This window comes from Chrysoperla carnea, chromosome 3 (genome assembly GCF_905475395.1).
Source record: "Chrysoperla carnea chromosome 3, inChrCarn1.1, whole genome shotgun sequence".
NCBI classification, from domain to species: Eukaryota; Metazoa; Arthropoda; class Insecta; order Neuroptera; family Chrysopidae; genus Chrysoperla; species Chrysoperla carnea.
Window position 1 is genome coordinate 41,401,336 of NC_058339.1, and position 23,950 is coordinate 41,425,285.

Below are 23,950 nucleotides of genomic sequence, written 5' to 3' on the forward strand. Positions count from 1 at the left end.
CAAGGGAGGCGAACCAGTGGCACGCGACACAATATTTTGGGCACGTCACCGATCACAAAGTTCACTATGAAGTATTTTATGAACAAACGCAAGCGATCCTACGAACGCGAGCTCGTTTGTTATTGTATAGTAACATCGTGGACTACAATTCCTAATAACGCATAGTTTGTTTACGCATAGCATAAATGCATAATAATATGGCCTCAATTGTTTCCATTGGAAACAGGCACGTTGATACATAAAGATTCGACACTCTGATACCCTGGTGTAAGGTACCTACTCTTCAGAATACCTAGGAAATCTATGACATACCTTATAATCTACATTGCCAGTAATATAAGTGCAAATAATGAATATTATGAAAGAACTTCATGGTTCACATATTTAAAAAAAATTAATTTAGCAATTTTGCATGTTTACTTTGTGTATAAATAAATATTATGTATTTTCTCATAAAACTTTTATTACTCATTATTTTATTACACTCTATGAAATAAGAAATGACATCAATGTTTAATTATAAAATTATATTCTAATTTACCCATAGTTATGTTTTCCTCATCATACGACCGCGACATTTGGAAATCCAATGTCAATTATAAACGAGCTTGTACGCACGTAGCCTCCAGTAAGTACAATGTGTAGGTATATTTTTGTATTAATCGCAATATGAAATATAGACAAATCCTCGAAATCTATTTTATACACCAAGTGCCATGCGATATGGGTTTGCTAATTCTATGCGAAGTTACAGTTGAAAAAAGGTGGTATTACGTTTTTTTTAAGTCTGATTCATCGATCTAGTATCGCCCAAATATTATTGATAACATTATTTAAAATAGCGGCCCCGATAAAAAAAAGGTTCGCCTATCCCGAAAAATGGGTCGCCACTATGATCTGGACGCTACTTTCATCAATTAATTATTAGAATCTAATCGAAAAACATTTCTAGTCTACTCCGACATCTATGTAAATAAAAAAATGAATGTCTATCTCGCCCTAAAATGGACTTACGAGACCCTTGTATATTGAAAGTAAATTGAACAAAATAAAATAAAAAATAAATTTTATATTATGACTATTTTAATTTTTACTTGTAGTTAAAAATAAATTAAATAATAATGATTAATTTTTTATTATTTTTTTATTTTAGGAAAAATATGTACAAATATATACAATAAAATATCGTTTTTATCAATTTTACTGGTTTAATTATTAATATCCAATATTATACCTACCTCTATCTTTTATCCTTTACAGGGATTTCCGAAATATCAAACAGAACCTACATTTTTAACAAAATATAATAATTACCATTCATTTATAGATGAGTAAAAGGTATTTATATTACATTATTGATCATAAAAACATGTCAAAGGTGGAGTAGTGGCTAGCATAGTCGCCTCAGATTTCAGAGTACCTCGGTTCGTATCTAGGGTTGTCGCTATTAATTTTTTTTTATTATAAATAAATAAAAATTGTTATATATTTTAAATTTTGTTTTATTTTTTAAATTTCTATCCTATTTTTTCTTTCAGAACAAAATTATCAATTAATTATTTATTTAGTAAAGGTAAGTATTAAGTTAATTATATGGTTATAAATAAGCCGGGTGGCTGTGTGGGTATAGCACTTGCCCATGAAACCAAGGTACGCTGGTTCATATACTGGTTATGGTTAACATTTATACTTTTAAATTAAATGAATTTATCATGATGTTAAAAATTTTTCACTTTTTTATAGTTTTAACCCGCCCTCTTGCCATAAATAACGTCAGTTATACTTATGTCATAAATCAATTCTGTCAGAGGGAGGGAATTTAAATAATTATAAATATATTTCACTCTTTAAAATCATGTTCTCCTGTTACATTATATTAAAAATATGTATGGCTTGGTTATGCTAAAATTTTAAACATTTTGATAGGAGAACATGTCATATAGTTTATCTCACTCATATTCTCCTATTACAAAATATTAAAATTTGTATTTATAAAATTAAAAAATATGAAAATGACTAAAATTTGAAATTCTGTAACAGGAGAATATGTTATATGTTATATATTTTATTCGACTTTTTTTTTATAACATATTCGCCTATTACAAAATATTAAAAAATACTTATTTTGCGTGCAGCTCCGCGATCTTAGCAGCTCATGTGCGGAATTTCGATTGACCAATTATACCATCTGAAAGGTCAGAAATTGGTCATAAAAGGTCAGTTGGTCTCATTAATTGGTCAGCATCAGAAAATTTTTTATTAAAGATTGAAAAAACTCCACCTATGCGCGATCGGGAAGCATTCGCTGATAATTGGTCAGCTAATATAAATAAATAATTGGTCAGTTTAATTTTTTTTATATTCAAAAAATAATATAATTTCGAAAAAATTTTCAATTTTTTCAACATTTGTACTAGGAGAACATAAGTGGGAATTAGTAGTTCCTGATAAGGAGAAAGGCGAGTAAGTGTTTTCACCCCGAAAGTCTAAAATTTTATTTTGGCAGAAAGTTATTGGTCTGCCCACTAGAGGTCACACTCACCAAACACGGGTGTGCAGACCACTAACTTTCTGACTTACGAGGTGACAACAATTACCTTGCTATCAGGTACTACTTATTCCGTCCGTCCTTGATGTTCTCCTAGTAGAAATGTGAAAAAAATTGAAGTTTTTGAACGAAAAAAAACTAATTTTTTCATCATTTACTAGGCAAACATGCTGTGGTGGAAATTTGAAAAAAAATGAAAATAAAAATCAGATTTTGCTTAAAAGATTTAATGAACTTTTTTTTAATATATGTCCTCACCTAGTTTCGAACCAAGGGACTATTTATTCGAAGTCAGATACGCTAACCATTATACCATTAGGGCTCTGTTATTCGTATTAATAAATAATTATATTCATATTTTCGACTTTCTTAAATTATAACAAAAAGTAAAACTCATTTTCGGAAAATTTTGAGTAGTATTATTACAAAAAAAAATGGCAAACGAAGTTTGAAATACTTACCTATCGTGAAGTTCGAAATACTCACCTATTTTTAACTGAAATAATATTGTATAGCTACAGAGAGATGGGGAAAAATAAAATAAAAACATTATGAACACCTATGACAAAATTTTTATACTAACATCATTATTTTTAAGCGTTACAAACTTGGGACTAAACTTAATATACTATGTATATTTCATATATACATGGTATAAAAAGAGTGAAAAATTTAAATAAAAGGAAAAATTCATTTTTTTAAAAGTAAAAATTATAAAAAAAATATTTCCCCTACTCTGTCTGGTTTATAGTGAAGAGCTGTGCGTAAGTACTCACTGCCCTGATAAAACCATCCGGCTCAAAGCATGCGCGTTACGACAGAGACAACTTTTTTAATTTTTTTTAATATTAAATTAAACTGACCAATTATTTATATTAGCTGACCAATTATCAGCGAATGCTTCCCGATCGCGCATAGGTGGAGTTTTTTATTTTTTCTGCGAATGAGGTGCTAAACTTATTAATTGACCTTGAAAAACTTTAATCTTTAATAAAAAATTTTCTGATGCTGACCAATTAATGAGACCAACTGACCTTTTATGACCAATTTCTGACCTTTCAGATGGTATAATTGGTCAATCGAAATTCCGCACATGAGGTGCTAAGATCGCGGAGCTTTTGCGTGCTTTTTTGTTTGTACATACATGCAAATTTATTCTTCTTAAATGAAATTTTATAAGATATTGTCATAGGAGAACATGTTATTTTACAAAAAAAAAAAAAAAAAAAATTATATTAGTCAAATTTTCCTACTAATGTCATAAATCATTCTTCTGTCAGGAGGTGGGTCTAAAAAAATTTTCTCGGCATAATAAATTATTTAATTAAATCTTAATCGTCGCATTGATGGATACGAACCGTGGTACTCTGTAACCGGAGGCGACCATGCTAGTCACTGCTCCAACTTTGACATGCTATATGTATCAATAATGTAATATAAATACATTTTACTTACCTTCTTTTTAATAACTTACTTTTAAATGAATGGTAGTAATAAAAGATAAAGGTAGGTATAATATTGAATAATAATAATTTTAAAAATAAAATTTTTTAAAGTTTAATATATCAACAAAATACATATACATAATATCAACCAATACACATAACATCAATCGTATGTGTACATAATACGAAACACTGATTGTGAACGTACATTTTACACTTTTTCAATTTTAAACAGGAATCATTTTCAAATATTTTGAAAAATTGAACCATTTTTTATGGCTTAGTTTCTTTGACTCTAGTACCAAAACGAAGTTACGCCCATACTTTCTTGAATGCGTACCAGTTATCTCTGATTATGAAATGGTTACCTATGGTCACAAATAGAAATATGTTTTAAATAAAACACAGATAAAAAAGAATTTGTATAAAAATTCATATTTATTTAGATAAATAATAAAATATAATAATACTTATTGCAAATACTAAATTTTGTTCATTTTTAAATGTACAATTTGCGATTAAATTCAATATAAAAACAAATTATGCATTATCGATTAAACTTTGTGTTAAACCTTCTGTTGAGCTTATAATAATTTTTTATAATTTGCATAAAATATTAACACAATAATTAATATCATATTCAATAAGTAGTTAAAGAATGGAATACTAATAAATATAAAAATTTAAAATTAAAATTGCACTTATTCGATATCAAATAAATATAATATTTCAGGAATCATGGACTGTTTATTTATGCGAGTTAAATAACTATCCGAAAAAAAAACAATTTTATAAATAATTTCTTAGTCTGAAAATCGAAAATTTTGAATAAATATTTGAAAAATGAAGAAAATATATCAGAAAATTCAACAAATAACAATGATGATTTATCAGTTTTTGCATCTTTAAAAAATATTTAGCTACAGTGTAACGAAAAAAATGTTTACGAATTTTAGTAGTCAATTTTTACTATGATTTTTAACATTTATTCTAAACATTGTTATAAAGAATAATAAGAAACAAAAATATAATTTAGTCATAAACAATCAAATCTCAATAGGTAAAAGCGGTCTTGTCGAATAAACTCAATATTTTCCGTTAAAAACAATGACAATTACAAAGTTAGCAATTTCATACGATAAATTAATAATAAATTTATATAACTTAATGGATCGAGCTGCTAGAGGTGGAGCAAAGACAATGGAGTTAGTTAGTTAGCTGCAGCGTCTTATGGAAATTTTTACTTTTAAAATAATCACATAAAAATGATTTTCTTAAATTTAAAATGCTTAAAAGTAATTGGTGAATAAAATTTTTACATATTGCGATTATAATATTGTAATTTCCAAATTTTTTGTTTGGAAATTTCAGTTGATAAGTGAAATATAAAGCATAGCATGACAAAAGCAGAATGGAAAGAATTAATCACGATTTATAAAGTTTAATTATCAACAATTTATCAATTTATGAGTTATTTGAAATGACAGTGTTTCTATTCTACTAAATTCGAAATAAATTTATTTAAAATGTCGCATCGTTTAAAAAAACTGCTAGTCAATTTTTAAAAAATTCGTTTAACATTTGATCTCTTGTTATTTGTTCTTCCTTACTCAAAATGAATTAAATATTTTTCATGATTATTTTCGCTACGTTAAATGATTTTAACTATGCACTTTTAATGTTATAAATAGAAAATGATGAATTGATATAATTACAATTTACTAATAAAACGCTAAATAAAAGCAAATAATATACTGTGCGCAAAATTAAAAAGGCACATAAAAGCTTAAAAATTCATAAATGATCTTAAGTATACTAGAAAATTCGAGATTAAATAAAAATAATACTATTGGTTTAGAGTAATCGAGGATTTTTTTTAACAAAGCATAATAAAGGCAGTAAAATGGAATTTTTCGTAAAGTAGTATTGCAAATGATTGTTTGGACCATGCCATCTAACGACAAAAAATTGGAATAATGAACAAAATGATCGCATTCAGAGAAAGTTTTCGATCAGTATATCATTGAGCAATGTTTCATGTTCTAAAAATCATTTAATAAAATATCATAAAAAACCGATGGTATTTTCTGAATGCAGCCACTAATAAACAGAATGCATGGTTTATAAAATGGGGTTGTACTGTAAAAAAGCAATATTCTGTTACGTTAACAGTATTTAATGGATCTGAATAATTGACAAATTTAAAATTGTACCTCCTTGTTAAGGAAACAAAATATAAAATTATAACTAATAAAAATAAATGTTACTAAAAATAATAAGATATTAATTTATTATGCATAACATTAGAATTTATCAGGTTTTGTTGTAAAAATAAAAAAATGGAGTTCATAGTATTAAATATTATATAATAATATTAAATCGTAATCACGTCCAGAAAAATAATAATATGAATGAGCCATAGGGGAATGGACAAAAAAAAATAGAATCAATCTTTGATCATTCGTTGCACGCTTCGTCCCTTTCTTTATTGGATATATTTGGAATTTTGTAAAACAATTTTTCTTGCTGATGAAATTCGAATAAAGAAAGGAATGAAACGTACAAAATGTTCAACGAATGATCATGGAATGATTCAAATTATTTATTCTCCTTTTTGCTGTGACTTATTCATATTTTTATAAAATAATATTTCACATTAGTTGCTTTATTCTAATGGTAAACTACAACTGATTTGCATTTAAATGTATAATGTAGAATAATTGGTACGATAAACAATCCTGGTTATTTAGTGCTAAAATAAAGCGATTGTAAACATCATGTATTAGGTTTTCTACATTTGTTATCTTTTTTTGTCATCAGTAGACCGATTCTCGAAATCAAATGCATTAGAAATATGAAAAATAAAATTTCCGAAAATTCGAAAGTACTCACATTGAGAAAATACCTGACAGGCATAGGTGTGTAATCGATACTTGATAATATTAATTATTTAATAATATCGACTGAGTTATAAAAGCGATTCACATATCATTCCCAACAGTAATTCATTACCAAAACCACGGATTGTAATATAATAGTGTGAAACGTTTGTGTATTTTGTATACACAAACATATAAGTAGAATATAGACACGAAGAGGTTACACATAATTTGTGTCGCTTACATAGAACAAAAGTGACAGAGTTGGTTACGGCCTAGACCGAATATTTAGAGAACCCGGGTTCAAATCCCGCTTTATGTGTAATTTTTTCGCTTCTTTCCATTCCATACAGATTTTTTCAACAAACGAATGCCCTACTAGGCGATACTGTAACCATATATTCATTCACTCTAGCAGTTATTTAAATTTCTTCTAGTGAGTTAGAATAATCTTCGTTAAATGGGCTTTTTCTCAATATTTTCCACTGTTTTTTTTTTATACATTATACGGCTAAGAATGGCGACGTTGTCGTATCTCTTTTATAAGATATCCCAAATTTTTGCTAAACATTTCATTCACATTATTTCGTCCAATGGCGATATTTAGAATAAGATTAAATTTTTATTATTTTAAGTTCCAAGTATAAATATATATATTTTATTAAGGATATAGCTTTCTAAGGAAAACTTATTTGTTATCAAAAATTTGGGATAGTTAAATGAAATTTTCGAATATTATTATGTTTGAACACGACTTCCCCATAATCTTGCTTGAATTGGTCGTTGAATACGTTTACCTATAGTCTGTACATGAAATCCAATTTTCAATAATGCATCATGATTTAAAATCTTACGTCCATCGAATATGTATGCTGGTTTCATCATCACTTGATATATTTTATGAAAATCAAGTGCCTAAAAAAATAGATAACATTATAATTATAAAAATAAAACAATTCAACTGTAAAGGATTTTATTATTACCATAAATTCATCCCATTCTGTACAAACAACCAACGCGTGAGCTCCTTTTGCTGCTTCGTAAGCATTATCGTAAATATGAACAGTTTTCCGTATAACTTCTGGTTCTTCTGTTACTGATGGATGTGTTAAATCAGCCATTATTTGATCATGCTCAACCTGTTTTAAGAAATTATTTAAAATTGAATTTCGATACTTTGTCACCATTTTAACTAAAATAAAATATTGGAGAAAGTAAACCTAATTTCCCGATCCTGTATTTCTAAGACATTTGATTAAGTGATTTAAGCCTCCTGAGTACAAGACGCTCACATCTGCCATGTGCGACAAAACTGATTTATTTTAATTATTACTCTTTAAAATTGGTTTGCAACTACTGAGACTGTAAAATGTACAAAACTGTAAAAAGACACACTGAAGTGAAAATTCATTCCGGGAAATCAGCTTTAAAGCACCACAGTGGTCGTTAGTTATGGAATGCAAGACAACCGTTGTAATCACAGAAAATTCGTTCAAATTAGCAATCGGAGTGTGCCTTCGGATTTGGAAAATCGCAACTACTTTGAAGAGGCTAACAACGAGAAGATGTATAAAGTTTCCAGTAATTACTTGCTGCTCAGGTGAGATGAAAGGGATGTTTTCCTGTACACTCAAAAGCTAATGATGTGGAGTTGAAAAGAAAATATATGAGTTTGAAACAAGAACTACAAGGAATTTTACAGAATAACGTACTTACTTTTGGATCATAGATGTGTAAAATTGCACCTTCGATCAGTAATGTTTTACAAACATGAATAGCCGGACTCTCTCTTGTATCACCAGTATTCTTTTTAAATGCAAAACCTAATATGGCAATATGTTTACCACTGACAGTATTAAATAATGATTCCACAATTTTATTACTAAACCTAGATTTTTGATATTCATTCATGTCAATCACTTGTTGCCAATAATTTGCTACTTCTGGTAGATTTAAACATTCACAAATATATACTAAATTGAGGATATCTTTTTGAAAACAACTACCACCAAATCCAATAGATGCTTGTAAAAATTTTGATCCTATACGAGAATCTAAACCAACAGCACGTGCAACTTCTGACACATCAGCTCCAGTTGCTTCACAAACGGCTGATAAGGAGTTAATACTTGATATTCTTTGAGCTAAAAATGCATTTGCAGCCTGAAAATTAAAATTAATACAAATTAAAATCATCTTCTTATGCAATCATCTTTACGGTGTTTTTTTCTTAAAGTAGTTTATCGTTCATCATTGTTTGGACTCAATTATATTTTGTCTCATAGATTTATAAAGATAAAATTAGCCGAAAGTTGAAAAGATTTTAAAAGTATAAATTTAAACTCGTAATTTTCTTACGAAGAACGAAGAACAGTTTTTATAAGTAATTAATATTATTACTTAATATTATTTTAAGTTTATGAACTTTATTGATTTTCGTAGGAAGTGTCGTTTTATGATACTATTAGAATCCTTAAGGAGCACCTAAAGTGAGCAAGTGTAACTCTTTTATTAAATTTAATATATTATGGAATCAGGTTTCATTATTTCAAACTATGTATTCAGAATAGAAAAACAGAGGATGTTTACTAGAAACTGTGAAACTGATAATCACTCATCGTAGAAAGCTGTAATTGGTCTTACATTGTTCAGAATTTAGTTTTCTATAACTATACTCATTCAATATTTTTGTTGAAAGTGTAAGTTTGCTCATAAAACGGAATTAAATTTGAAAAATGATAGTCTTTGTCTTCCAAATGCAAAATTGCAAGAGTATCACAACACCAAAAATTCTTACAAGCATACAGCATCTTGCATGAATGTACTGCAATAATTTTTAAGAACCAGGACTTTATTCAGTACTATCAAAATTCTACATTAAAAGTTTATTTTCTTAAAAATTAGCCACATTACAACGCGTTTATTTCTAAAGACCGAGCTTAATGTATTAATCACAGAAAAATCCGTAGAGATCCGTAGCTATGCACCAACATACTCGTTCATCAGTTAATCAGTTAATAAAGCAATTTACATGTTTTCGAAGAGCATCTTGTGGCTCAGTAGACAAAATGTCGGCCTAGAATTGCATAGTTTGAGGATACACATCAATACTAGGTAATTTTTGGTTCTATCAGGCAAAAAATAAACCATAAATTATTTATTTATTCTACCCTAAATAAATTTTGTAGACTTACAAGTTTTGATAATTCTGATGACCACGTGTTTGTAGTTAAAATATTTTTTCTTGGTATCCAATGTTCGTATACTTTACATAATTCTTCAATAGCAAGTTGACCTTCAGGTGTATCTTCGCCACCAATTAAAACACGATCAGCATGTAATAAATCTTCAATGGCTGTACCTTCCGCCAAAAATTCTGGATTTGATAATATTTGATACGATACACCTGGTTTGTTATTGGCACGTAAAATATTTAAAATACTTTCGGCAGCTCGTACTGGAACTGTACTTTTTTCAACTACAATTTTATTACTATTTGCTATATCGGCTATCATACGTGCAGCACCTTCTACATATTTTAGATCAGCTGCACGTCCTTTACCGTTTCCAAAAACTTTTGTTGGTGTATTTACTGATATGAATATTAAATCAGCTTCTTGAATACCAGTATGGATGTCCGTGGAGAAAAATAAATTAACACCTCGGCATTTTTTAACAACATCATCTAAGCCGGGCTAAAAAAATATAATATAACAGTCAGATTCACATTATTCACACATCAGACAAACATTAAACGAATTTAAACAACAGTAAATGAACTAGTGAGGAAAATTATTTGATTTATTTTACGGAAGGGAAAAACCTTATTTAAAGATGAAATAGCTAATTGATTTATTTAGAATTCTAGTTATGAGTATTCTGAATAATTTAAAAAATATATTTCTTACTTCGTAAATAGGTAATTTTTCTGAATTCCATTGAGCAATACGTTCTTGACTCCGATCCACAACCGTGACACAAATATTTGGACATTTTAACGCTATAACACTACATGTAGGCCCGCCAACGTATCCAGCTCCGATACAACATATTTTTTGTATACCCATAATGTTTCAATACTACTTTCGTTCCAGTTTTATTGAAAAATGTGAATGATTACTGTTATATTGAATCTGAAATGAAATATTAAAAAATCAATTAATAATAATTCTTCTATTAATAGTTTTTTATTTTAATTACAAAAATTTACAACCATAGATTAACTGATTTGATAATTTTTTTTATAAAATACACTAACAATTTTAGATTCGGACTTAGGATTCAGAAATTATGGAATGGCGAAAAATAAATGTTATGGTTTGAAATCATTATAAATTTTCAATTTTTATTTCGATAGAAAATTTTTATATAAAATAAAATTGACAATATTGGTCAAACTAAATTAATTATAGCATAGTTATAGAAAAATGATATCTATTATTGATAACTAAAATATTTTATGCGTTAATAATAAATAATTGGCGTAGCTGCTAGTGCCTAATTGGTAATAAAAAAAATACTTAAAAATTTATTAAAAAAATTAAAGATATAAATTTACAAAATTAAAAGCTATAACAGCAGTACGGAGGCGATATATTTTCACCTTGAAAATATGATTTGTCAGTAGAGAAGACGCATGTACTAAGGATTCGGGATTTTTGATAAAAATATACGGATCATAAATATTTTATATAATAGACCACTATTGTAGTTAGCTAATATGGTATGGGCTAATAATGATTATTATAAATAACGGCCGTTGAGGAGTAAATAGCGCTACGCTCCTTGCCCGTTTATTTATATTACAAACATATTTCTTGGTGATAGTAAGGAGACTAACAGAGTGCCCCTCTTTTTAACAACGGCATTATGATCCTAAAATATGAGGAATTTTGTAAAAATAAGGGTAAATTATAAATAATCGGCATATTTTAATGAAGAAAAAAGAAATTTATATGATGTCGAATTTATTAAATTAATTTAATATTTAGCTGTGTTGGATATGATGTGAATTAGAGTTAGACACACAAAAATCGCATTAAAAAAATACTTAGCTTGAAGCGAATGAAACTTATCATTTTAAGTTCTATAGTTAAATGTTTTCCTCAATTCCTATACTCCTTAAAAACTTATGAAACCTACCCATTATTGTGGATGCCGGAGGCGTTTATTTCGTTCGTTAATAAGGTGATATATAAAGATTAATATTTTTTGACATATTTCTGTTGAAATTAAACACAAGAGAGGCATCTCAGTTACTATAGTTAGTAAATATGGAAATATTTATCATAAGCAAAGGTATGGAAAATAAATTTTGATTAAAATTTATCACCAGGTCACATTTTTATGTAATTCTACTAGTTACAAAATATTTTGTTTAATCAGAAATTTGACATCAGCACCACAGTTTTGAGATAAGACTTTCGAGATTAAATATATGATTTATTCAAAAAACACAGATTTTTTTAATGATAATATTTATGTCACGTTTCTGAACATTAATAAGGTAAGATGTGGTACCTAAAGTCATTTTATATTTCTCGATACAAATTACTATTTACAGTATTTGTATTGAAATGATTTTATTTTTTCAGAATACAGGTAGGCTGAAGACTGATTGTCGGTGTGATATTGTTTTAGAATCAAATAAAACCAAAAATTTTTTGCGAAAAATTAAAAAATGTTGACTATTAAAAAAATTTTCAATTTGCCTTACTCTGAAAATATTCCAGATATCGAAAAATTTTAATCTTACTTGTCGTCTTATCAAATTATAACATAATTCACCTCCAAAATTGAAAATATGTATATATTTTTTAAATTTGTGTCACCGCTAACGTGCTTTCGCATCAATGTTAAATATGCCTACTTTTGAAGTCATTTATTTTTTTAAATAATCGAGCAATCCCCCTAAAATTTTCAGAATTGATTTAGACTTAGTCCAACTTCATATAAAAAAAATCAATCTTTTTATTTAAAATTGCCTTGGTGCTTGTACATCCTTAACGATAGATTTGTATGACTCAATTTAAATTATTTCATTAAATATATAACTCACATGTAAAAAAAGCAATATTATCACAAAATAATCCGATATCAATAATCCAAATGAATCCGTGGATTAATTGCACTAAGATGTTTAGTACTATACTTTATCACAAGCTTTGAAATAATAGTGATACCTGATGCACGGTTGAAGAATGCATCCGAACATTACCTGAACATAATACATATAGTAAAATTTGTTTATAACATGCAGCTGGAGGCATGCATTTTTAACAAAAATACACTCCCGCTATCTTATCAACTAATCAGCTATCAATAATTATTTCAAAATATTTGTATATTTTTGTATAATAATGAAGGTGCAACGTAGCACCGACTACGCTAACAGATCACGTTACACGCGTTGTTATTGCTAATATTAAATGTGTAAAACTTTTTACTTTATAAGGCACGTTTTAATTAGAATTTATTGTAAAAAATAATTTATTTTGTTATTTTTTTGAATGACATATAAGTAATTATGTTTTTATGACTAAAAAAGAATAAACAATTATTTTTTGTTTGATGAATAGCATTTCATTTTGAAAAAATGCATATGCAATTTCAGATGATTATTTCAAAAGATTCTCTCAATTTTCTCATTTTCAAGAAAAATAAACTAGCTTGAATGTTCGAGTGATTTTAACAAATTTGCACTAAATAATTTTTAAAATTTTGCTACGCTTAATTTCCGAAATATCGAAAGGTGGGGATTCAGAAATAATAAATCATTGTTTAGGATACGTAAATTTATCAAAAAAATAATTATAGACTTTGTTAATTTATTGACACAACTTCTATTTTGTACGATGAGTTGACTAGAGGTAAATAAATAAATAATCATTACTTTATAATTATTATTCACGAAATGCAATTAATTAATAAATTATGCCAAACACGCATAATTTATAAAGCACTCAAAAAAAAAACCCTCCACAACCTCTATATACAGGTTAAATCTAAAGATATAAACACTCTAATAAACTCCGGATCTTAAAACCAGATGCCAAATTAGTAACAATTATTCAATATTATTTTAAAGCTTCTTAAACCGCGGCTACTTGATTTCTCACTTGATTAACATCTGACTTTAGAAAAACAAATCTCTACTCTTCTGTATCTCGGTAATAAATGATTTTTCGGTCGTATTCTTATATGAGCTTTGTAACTTATTTTAAGTTAGAGAACACGGACCTAAATTAGTGCCGTACAATTTTCAAACACCTTGTATATAGAAGCAAGAATTTTTTTAGCGATTTTAAATTTAATTAAATAAAAGATAAGAACTCATGTTAACATAATAAATTATGTGAATCACTAGAATTTTAAGTATATCCGGTGTTATTGATATCGAACGATAAAAATAGAAAATATTTATTACTATTAATTATAACTTTTTATCAATATGTATTTTTTTTTATTAATCCGTTAAATTCTTCCATAATGCGTTGTGTTATTTAATATGTTTTGGCCGAGATCCGAACGAAGTCTAGTATTGTATTTGAAAAGAATTATATCTTTTTTTTTTTTTTTTTTTAATAAATGAAATTATTTAGGGAACTTTGATTTTATATAGGATTAGGATTTTACATTATTTCATCAAAGAACTAGGCAGATATGACGGAAAATGGTTCAGGTCATTCAATATAAACAAATTTTTAGGTAACAATAATCACAAATCTCAAAATTTATTGTTTTTCGAGTTACTTTAAATAGAAATTGAGCTAAGCATGCGATGTCTATATCTATCGGTCATCGTTTGTACTAGTATACGTCAAAGCAGATAAAGCTGTAATTTTCGGTATTAAAAATTTATTGCTTTAAGCTAATTAATACCTGCCTGCTTTATAGGAACTTTCATAATCAGTTACTGATCAGTTAACTTAATTCCAGTAGTAAAGTAAATTTTAAACACGTCAGTAATAAGAAATGTTTTATAGGCCAATAATAAAATATCAAGAATTTATTACAACTATTTATGGTAAACCATTTATTAAAACGTCAGCCCAGTGAAACATAACTTTTTTTAGAGATTTTCAATATTTTAGAAGTAAAAAATAAATAAAATTGTTAGATTGGATGTTTAACCACACAGCTACAGCGCTTTTAATATAGGTTTTTTAGCCGATTGCAAATTACGACTTCCAAATTTATGTAAGCCGATGTTATTTCTATTCATTAAAAATATCTATAAAACGCCATTTTATTATCATAGATCTGTTCCATCTATAATCATCATTTTGAACCATAAATTAAAGAATTCTTCATTTAAATAGTAAATGTCAAACAAATCATGGCCAACTTTTCTGATATACTCAATGAACTATGACATTTATATTACATTTAACAAAATTGAAAACTATGTATATCAAGACAGGATGGAGGCTATAAAGCGGTGGTTTTTACTTTTAAGCCCAGTGAAGCGGACGGGTATCAATCTAGTTTCTATTATAAGCTTACGTACTCGTGTTATAATTAAACAATGCTTAAATAAAATAAACGATTTATCAAAGTCAAAGTTTATATGCATTCAAACTTTGATTGAAATTTAATTAACATGTAAACCATGACTAAAATAATACACACTTCTGAGTAAAATAATAAACACTAAAATTTTCTTACGTAAAAATTAAAAAATTTATCGATTAATCCTTAATAAATCAAATTTTTACTTTTTTAATTTTTAATTCTTAAGCAATTTTAATAACACATCGTAAAAACAGAAAGTAACATTAAGTATCGAAATTTCTGTTTTAAGATTAATGCCTTTTTTAATTTATTAAAAAGTAAATATTATATTTTTTAATCATTTTAAGAATAATAAAAAAAATAATTTTAAATAACCTTGAAATTTGTTGGAAAATATGCAAATTTCCAACAATGCATGAAAATTTTAAAAACGATTACTATTTTAATAAATTATATATATTTTAAATTTAAATGATGTATAACAACTGATTACGTTTAATTGTTTTCAACTTTTTTTACATTTAAGACAGCAACACTTTTTGATAATAAAATTTTGATTACATACAATAATTTTAAATTGATACTAATTTAGAAAAAGTTTATTTTTAATTCAAAAAAGGCAATGATTAAGGTAAGAGGTAATTTCAGCAAAAATGCAATAAGGTAAAAGGGTTAACAAATTTAAAAAAAAAAAAAAACTAACAAACAAATGAAAACAAACAATTGACTGAGTTAATTGTTGAAATACCATGTATAGACAGTGTTGAAGACTGTCACATTACACATACATACATGTCACACATATATAACTGATATTCCCATATAATACATACCATATAATTTGCGCCCTCACAGATAAACAGTGATGTTTATGAAAAAATGTTTCAAACAAAAGTTATTTATTTTTTTATAAGGAACATTTTTTACATTTAAATTTTTGATCTACCTCTAACGGTTTATAAGATGGGGCATACGGACCCTAGATCCAATTGATCTATGTTGCTCATTTACGAACTCGACCTCATTTTTTACGCCAGGAGCACACTATAGCTAATTTCAGCTTGATATATCTTTTCGTTTTGAGTTATCGTGTTTACAGACGGGCGGACGGACAACCGGAAATGTGAATGAACGAACGGACATCCGGAAATGGACTAATTAGGTGATTTTATGAACAACTATACCAAAATTTTGTTCGTAGCATCTATATTTGGTAGTTAAGCGTTACAAACTTGGGACTAAACTTAGTATACCTTGTTATATAATACATATATACATAGTATAATGATCAACAGAATAATAGAAATATGATAATTGAACCAATTTTGAAGTCGATTAAAAAATATGTTAACCTATTGAAATTTCAATGGCAAATATTTTAATATTGTACGATATTTTTATAAAAGAATACAAAAAATTTTTTATTTCACAGTTATAATTTTATTTTTAAATAATATATAAAATTTAAATATGTATTATAAACAAAAAATATTTTAGTTATTAAAAAAATATTTCAATAAAATTTTATGGAAAATTAAAGCATAATTAAATTTGTTTAGGAAAATGACGTGTATTTGGCCGATTAACACCAGACAATTACTCATCCAACTTAGAGTCCTATTACCCGAGTCAATCAGATTTTCATAATTAAAAAAAATTACTTTATGATATTTGAACCAAACTTTATCCTTATTTTGCGGACTGGAAATATTTTGGGGTTTGTGGCATAAATAAATTTTGTTTTTTAGGGTCGGTTATACCATCTAAACTTCTTAAATAGCCCAGTCCATAAAACTAAACGATGGAGTTTCGTTCAAATATCATGATAAAAATGCCTTAGTTGTTAAAAGTTTCATACCCTAATAATACTGTCATAACTATGCGGAAAAAAATAGAATTACGTGATTTGACTCGTATTTACTAATGTAAATTGAACCCAAAATTTAAAATTGATGTGGAATATTTTTAGGCTTCCAGACATCAGAAAATTTGGAATTAATAGTAAAAAAAATTGAGTTACTTATGCAAATATTTACACACTAGTGTTGTGAGTTTGGCCTATACCAACAAATTTAAACTTTCTGCTCAGTGATTTCCGTTTACGTACCCGGATTTGAAATCAAGATCACGCACGAAACTAATAAAAGGCTTATAATTTGTTATTATAACTTCACGTTTTATATTTTGAGTTAGACAAATATAATATTCAAATTAGTTATTTTTGATAAGCAATTCAAATGAAGGTAACATTTAATTAGTTATACCTGTATATAATGAATCTTTAGTACATATTTATATTTTAGTTTATTACAAGTTATTTTTAACCAAGCAATATCAATAAAGAGTTTATGAGGCAGAAAATCATCATTGGTGTAGCTAAGTGGGAGCAAAAGTGGGTAATCAGAACCCTAAGCAGTTCATTGCTCATCCTAGAAAAATCGAAAGTTTATAGAAATTTATAATTTTGACTTTACCCAACAATTTAGTTGTGTAAATAACTACTGACAAATTCTTTTTGAATTAAACCGTGTATAAATTCTTCTTATGACCTCAGACGCAGATTAATTTTTATGAAAACAAACTAATTTAACTACACACTATTACTTCAAAGCGCTGACTGCATACTAATGAGTAAGAAGTCTATGACTTAACCGGTGTAGGTCATTTATATTTGTTTGATTACAATTAAAATAACACAAGGTGTTTTAACCATACAAAGATTAAAAATAAAATACAAATGAACTCGTAAATTACATCAGCGATGATTACTATAATTTTAATTTAACCTTCTAGGAAATATGCAGGTATGTTGGATTTTTTTGTTCATTTCAATCTGTAGCAGTCAACAAGCCGAGATTTTAATTGATTGCAAAATTATAAAAGTGATTTTTTTTATACAGAAAAAAAAATTGTTTATACAGAATCGAGCAGCCGAGTGTCTTAAGTTGGTGAATGTTCCAATGAAACTAAATTAAATCCTTTACAACGGTTCCACATAAGCAAAATATGCGGTTCAAAACAAACGGCTGAAGTGCTGCTTCATTTCGTATTCTAGCCGTATTAGCAGCGTTGTCAATTCTACCAACTTTGAGTATCTTTTACAAATCTACTACATTGCAAGAAAAATATACCAACTTTAGGAGTCTATAAACAATTAAAATTTTTTATAAAATTCCGTGAAAATGCCTCATAATATTATGTTTTTTGTTATACCATGTATATATGAAATATATCAAGGTATACTAACTTTAGTCCCAAGTTTGTAACGCTTAAAAATATTGATGCTACGAAAAAAAATTTGGTATAGTTGTTCATAAAATCACCTAATTAGTCCATTTTCGGTTGTCTGCCTGTCGACATCATAACTCAAAAACGAAAAGAGAAATCAAGCTGAAATTTTTATAGCGTGGTCAGGACGTAAAAAGTGAATTCGAGTTCGTAAATGAGCAACATAGGTCAATTGGGTCTTAGATCCGTATGACCCATATTGTAAACCGTTAGAGATAGAACAAAAGTTTAAAGTTCCTTATAATAAAATAAACAAACTTCACTATTTACCCGTAAGATCGCAAAATGAGGCGCAAATTATATAGTAGAATGTATTATATGAGAATATCAGTTAAGGCTGTTCCTGCAGGTAACGAGATTTTTCAAGCGAGATAACCAGAAGGAAATCCACAGAGCACCTATACGTCTATGGTGCTCTGGACCAGGTAAGAGTACTCTTTTAGTTGTTTGAATGCGGAACTCGATATTACATTGATCAAGTCTCTTACAGACTTGGTTACTGTACCAGGCTAGAAAACCGACCTCTTATATCCAGAATTTAAAACGATACAAAAAATCCGTTATAAATCAACCACCAATTAATGTTTACTAGAAAACATTATTTTTGTTAAACATTATAAGATTTTAAGAACTATAAATCAGCTTCTTACATTTTTTGTAATAAATAAATAGCTAATGTCTACGACTTTAAATCCTCAGACTGGTATTTTTAAATACACTTTATGAGTAAAAAAAACATTTAAATGTTAAGAAAGAGACCATTGTGTAGGGAGTCATACAATGGCTAGACATATAGTTATTGTTTGCCAGCCATTCGTTTTAACTTTTATTCTCTCATTTTTAAAATAAGAGTAGTTTAACTAGTTCAACTGAAATAATCGTATTGTACCATAGAAATGCCTTCAAATAGATGTTTCGGTTTACGGTTAAGAGTATAGACTACTAGCTTGATACCCGCCCGCTTGACTGGGCTTAAAAGTAAAAAACCACCGCTTTATAGTCTCTACCTTTTCTTGATAAGCACAGTTTTCAATTTTGTTAAATGTAAAATAGTCATAATTCATTGAGCATATCAGAATAGTTGGCCATGAATGGTTTGACATTTACTATTTTAAATTTTTATAATTCTTTAATTTATGGTTCAAAATGATGATCATAGATCTTATTTAAGATTTCTGTAAAAATTTAAAAAGTGGTAAATCAGATTAACTTTAATTAATTAATTTATTTAATATATCTTTATAAAATATAGTTCATGTGTTATTCTGATATATCAGCTATATTTCTGTACAGTTTCAAAAACCACACCAAACCACTTTATATATTACTTATATTTTTTAAATAAATAATATTATTTTATAAAGATATATAGAAAATCGGGCGATAAATTCAGTTCTACACGTAACTTTTCTAGTTGGAAACAAACAGATGCAGTAATTACAGCTTTCCATCTAATAATGTTAGGAATAATAATAATAAAAAAAACAAAGATGCGTTTATGTTATTACTCAATTAAGAATATACTTTCTAAAACACAAATATTTATTATTATTAAAATGTTGGTGGCATTTTAAAAGATTAAATTACATAATTTTGTGCGCATAATAGTTATCGTGATTTAACAAAAAAAAAAAAAAAAAATGTTTATGACCGACCGGATGTACGAATAAATCTGTGAATTGTAAATTACTATTATAACACCCACCCAAATAAAACAGAACGACTTTATTAAATAATGTTAGCGTGAAAACATAAAACATCCATGTACATTTTAACAATCGCACTTTTTAACAACACACTTAAAATTTCAAAATATCATTAAAACAAAAGGCCGAAGTGTCAATGAGCCCATGCTATTAAATCATCAGAGATATTCGAGATCAAAGTTAGAAATATAGACAACAGTACATGACTACGAGACTGTATTTAGAATAATTTTCGCTTCAAGAGAAAAATCCCTCATTATTTTTGGAGGTCTAACTAAGGTTATTTCAACTCCGATCCCAAATATTTCAATAAAATAAATAATTAAAAAATCAAAAATCCGACTACGTTAAATAAAATTTGAAACGAAAGAAACAATTTCGGTGAATGTAAAACATATATACAATCCACAGACTGATATTACATCCATATAATTACATTAATAAAGGAGTGTATCGTTACTATGGCAACTCTCTGAAATAAAACTCATGCATGGAGCGAATATGCACACTTTTTACAATAAATGTTACATTGAGAAACTTCAATTCCCCGAGAATTCCACTACCTCTAATTTTAATATCTTCACATAAATTCAAATCAGCTTTGTGGTCAACTTGAGATAGTATAAATATTATCAAAGATAATAAATAAGATCTCTAAGATATTTCGAAATATATTTCAATTTGAGATAGAATTAAATATACCAGTTGTATCAAAATAAAAAGTTATTAATCTAGGGGTAATTAAATACAGCAAAAGAGCCCGAAAATACTTCTCTTCAGATCTACAGACGTTACAGGATAGAAATATTCACGAACTTATAAGCACATACACTTACTGACATCAATAAAAAAAAGGCTCTATTCTAATAAGTAGTCTAGTCTGAAAGTGCTCTAGTCTTTGTATGGAGGTGACATATATGTACTTACACATTTTTTACCAGATGTGTTTCCAGTTAAAATCATCTCGAAATACACTTTGTGACATTGTGTGCAATGATTCCGTAGGATATTTGATACTTTTTTAAATAAATGTTGTTTTGTGTATGTTTAATTAACTTAATTTCTGAGTTAAAGAATATTTTTTAAGTCTTTCCCAATTATTTTAAATAAAACCACATAAATAAAATAGCACGTGTTGTAGAATCAAGAAATTTCTTTAAAGTATCAATATTAAAATCGAAACTTGTTGAATGTCAATAGTAGACATAAGTATCTCACTGTCAGAAAAAATGCCACAGTTAAAACATTCTAAGCGTACTCATCATATGTTATGTTATAATAGTAACACTTAGAATGTTTTAAAACGAGCATTTTTTCTGACATTGAGTATACATGATCCGCGTTGTCCCTCTTGAGCAGTTTTATTCGCCAGAATCTCACTGTAAGCTGAAGAGAATAGTTTTAGAAAGTCCATCAGCTTAGCCTTTCGAAAGAAATGTTTGGAGCTCGAAATCCGTTAGTATATTCTTTGACAAAATTGGAGAAAACGTGGATTGAGGAACGGGAATGTTTCGATATTAAAAAGTGTAAAAATAATTTGGCTAAAATTTTCCCTTTCTCTTCGCTTTCTCCAAAATTTTAGCCAAAAGGTCTTTCTATTTTCTGAGTTAATAACTAAATAAAGAAGTTGGAAGTTACCGATATGAACTAATGCAACATCAAAATTCCGTGCAGGGTAGAAATGCTTGACACGTATTTTTGCAGCTTTTGTAACATTGACTGGCGAATATAATGACACGATAATTTTTACGTTCGCCAACTGTACTAAAGTTGTGCCCTAAAATACTATCTTTCAATGGGTCTGTTTCTAGGACCTAATCAAAGAGATTATTCACACAATATCTCAACACCAGTAATTATTAAACGGGTTTAATAACTCCGACTTAAAAAATAGCAAGCAAATATCGTGAAATTAATTTTCTAATGTTATAACACCTACTAGCCGATTGATTATAATGATAAATACAATTTCCTAGTTTTTAGGGCATTTATAAGAGAGTACCTAGTAAAAAAAATTGATACACAAGACAAAATTTCAATTTTATCTACATCATAGAACCAAAACCGGCAAATGATCCTAATCAGCAAAAACATTCGCAAAAAATATAGGTAAAAATGAAACTATGAAATCAATTTCAATACAATATTTGAGAATTCACTTCGAAAACTTTTTATAGATTTCGATAGAAAGTAAAATACTTGTAACAATACCCCTGAAATAGCTTCATAATAGTTTAAAATTTAAACTAAAACAAAAAAAAAAAAAGAAATATTTTTCAAAATACCGTTATACATGATTAATAAAGTGTAATGTACTCATAAGTGGAATTTCCAACTTTACAATTTATAACATTATACATTTTTGTAATTCTTTGTAAAATTTACAACTTTTATTATTGATAATTAGAACATAATTGAAACAAGAGCTTTTTTTTGAATTTTCAACTTGTAAGACAATTAAGTAACCTTGTACTATAATTATTTTAAATTAACTCAAGATATAAATAAAATAAATAGGAATAACTCACCTTTAACAAAAATTAAAAAGTGTTTTTCTTTTGTTATGATAATTTAAAAAACAAAATTTGACAGATCTTCATTAAGAAGTTTGAACTGTCATTTGGAAAACAAATAACTAACAAAATGCACTACAATAACCCGTAGTCACAGAACTTGACTGTCAACTCGTGTATGACTGCATCCTGCATGCCATACCATGTTTTATCATGTATTTCATTCCTACTTATACGCATGTCATTTGAAAAAATATTATGAAGTCAATAAAATTTAAATATTTAATTGCAGTTTTTTAAGTAATTAAAACTTTAGAAATTTTTCGTTAACTTTTATAATTTAATTTTTTTATGCATTAATATACAAAGTGTTAAAATTTACCATATCTTGTTATGATTTAGCCGCCTACGTTTAAAAAAACTACATAAGCACATCCTAGTTATTATTATTTTCTCAGATGTCACTGTAAGGTATAGACCTTTTCATTTTAAAAAATGATTACCTCTTGTTTCAGACAGTTTGTTAAAAAACTAATGTGATAAAATGAGAACAAATATCTTAAATGTTTGTCCAACTTATTATGTCTGTCCGAAACAATAATGAATCTTAACTGAAATGAAAAGGTCTATTGATTCTAGTCATCTAGTTTCTTCATATAGAAGTCGAGACGTAGAGAATCTTTCACTTGACGTTCTAATAATGAATTTACATAGATAGCGAAATTATGATTAACTATTGAAAAATCTATGGCCTAATCATAATTTCATGGAGTTAGGAAACATCTATTTTAAAATAAATTTCGATTTTTGCCCCAATTTCCTAGATCAGTTTTTTGTATTTTATAAATACGTATTTCGACTACTAAGTAGTCATCATCAGTATGAATTAGCTAATCGTAATTACTCTTATTATGTATGTTAGTCATTGCCAATTCGGTGGTGTACTGCAGTACGCGGAGTACGCCTTGACGGAAAGCGTATATAAGATATTCTCTAACGACGTGGTTTGGCGTCTTAAGTAAACGTAGATAAATAATTACAGTAGGCTATTAATGTA

The 23,950-nt window shown here is 27.6% G+C and overlaps 1 protein-coding gene across 3 annotated transcripts; it reads right to left on the reverse strand.

Moving 5' to 3' along the window:
* Nucleotides 1-4,262: 4,262 nt before the first annotated feature.
* LOC123295509 (UDP-glucose 6-dehydrogenase) lies at nt 4,263-23,064 on the reverse strand. Of its 3 annotated transcripts, XM_044876886.1 has the most exons (7): nt 22,909-23,064; nt 10,781-11,005; nt 10,067-10,567; nt 8,589-9,035; nt 7,856-8,011; nt 7,670-7,787; nt 4,263-4,361 (listed from the first exon to the last, which is right to left on the reverse strand). In XM_044876886.1, the coding sequence occupies exons 2-7, from the start codon at nt 10,937-10,939 to the stop codon at nt 4,306-4,308; spliced, it is 1,437 nt and encodes a 478-aa protein (XP_044732821.1). In that variant the 5' UTR covers nt 10,940-11,005; nt 22,909-23,064; the 3' UTR covers nt 4,263-4,305. The 3 variants fall into 3 exon arrangements, with proteins under 3 accessions (XP_044732821.1, XP_044732819.1, XP_044732820.1); XM_044876884.1 differs by lacking the exon at nt 4,263-4,361 and having other exon boundaries at nt 6,295-7,787; XM_044876885.1 differs by lacking the exons at nt 4,263-4,361; nt 22,909-23,064 and adding an exon at nt 12,931-13,059 and having other exon boundaries at nt 6,295-7,787.
* Between the last annotated feature and the right edge of the window lie 886 nt (nt 23,065-23,950).

What these genes read in the sequence shown, in the direction of transcription:
- LOC123295509 (XM_044876884.1), bottom strand. Translation starts at nt 10,939, where the DNA reads ATGGGTATACAAAAAATATGTTGTATCGGAGCTGGATACGTTGGCGGG. An exon ending in AAAAATTACCTATTTACGAA is followed by an intron (nt 10,568 to 10,780) that starts GTAAGAAATATA and finishes ATATTTTTTTAG; the next exon opens with CCCGGCTTAGATGATGTTGT. An exon ending in CAGAATGGGATGAATTTATG is followed by an intron (nt 7,788 to 7,855) that starts GTAATAATAAAA and finishes CTATTTTTTTAG; the next exon opens with GCACTTGATTTTCATAAAAT.